General features: G+C 29.6%; 1 protein-coding gene across 1 annotated transcript in view; it reads right to left on the reverse strand.

Annotated features, from left to right (window-relative positions):
* Positions 1–59: 59 nt before the first annotated feature.
* Positions 60–560, reverse strand: part of LOC106874943 (neo-calmodulin) — a 41,352-nt gene continuing 40,851 nt past the window's right edge. The window contains exon 6 of the mRNA XM_052969707.1: positions 60–348. Coding sequence (XP_052825667.1) covers positions 274–348 — 75 coding nt within the window. The 3' untranslated portion in view covers positions 60–273. The remainder of the gene's footprint in view (positions 349–560) is intronic.

Genomic DNA, 560 nt, shown 5'->3' on the forward strand with positions numbered 1-560 from the left:
ATATATATATATATATGCATACATACATACACACATAAATACATACATACATACATACATACATACATACATACACGTCCAACACCTTCTAATATTATTTCTGCGTTCCAAATTTCAGTTTAAAAACACAGGATGCTACTATTCGAAGAGATCGTTTTAATCTTGAGATTTATTATTATCAATAAAAACTAAATTAAACGTAATTAAGAAACATTTCCCGAAAATCTGGAAGAGCAGATTCGATAGTTCTTCGACGAGTGAAATTAATTCCACTCATTGCTTACCGTTATAGTCAACCTGACCGTCACCGTTTAAATCTGCTTCTTTTACCATTACTTCTACTTCGTCCTGAAAATGGATACAAATGTTAAAACTCAGCAAGAATTCAGTTATAACATTTGAAATAAAATTATTCATAATTAAATGCTAAGAAAATTTCATTAAATTACATTCTGTTACAGTAGTGGCTTGACATCTAAATATACTAACTATTTATACCTTTGGTATTTAGAAGACAGGTCAATCGGCCGGTAATTAACACACATACACACGTATATATA

This window comes from Octopus bimaculoides, chromosome 1, assembly GCF_001194135.2.
Source record: "Octopus bimaculoides isolate UCB-OBI-ISO-001 chromosome 1, ASM119413v2, whole genome shotgun sequence".
Classification (NCBI taxonomy): Eukaryota; Metazoa; Mollusca; class Cephalopoda; order Octopoda; family Octopodidae; genus Octopus; species Octopus bimaculoides.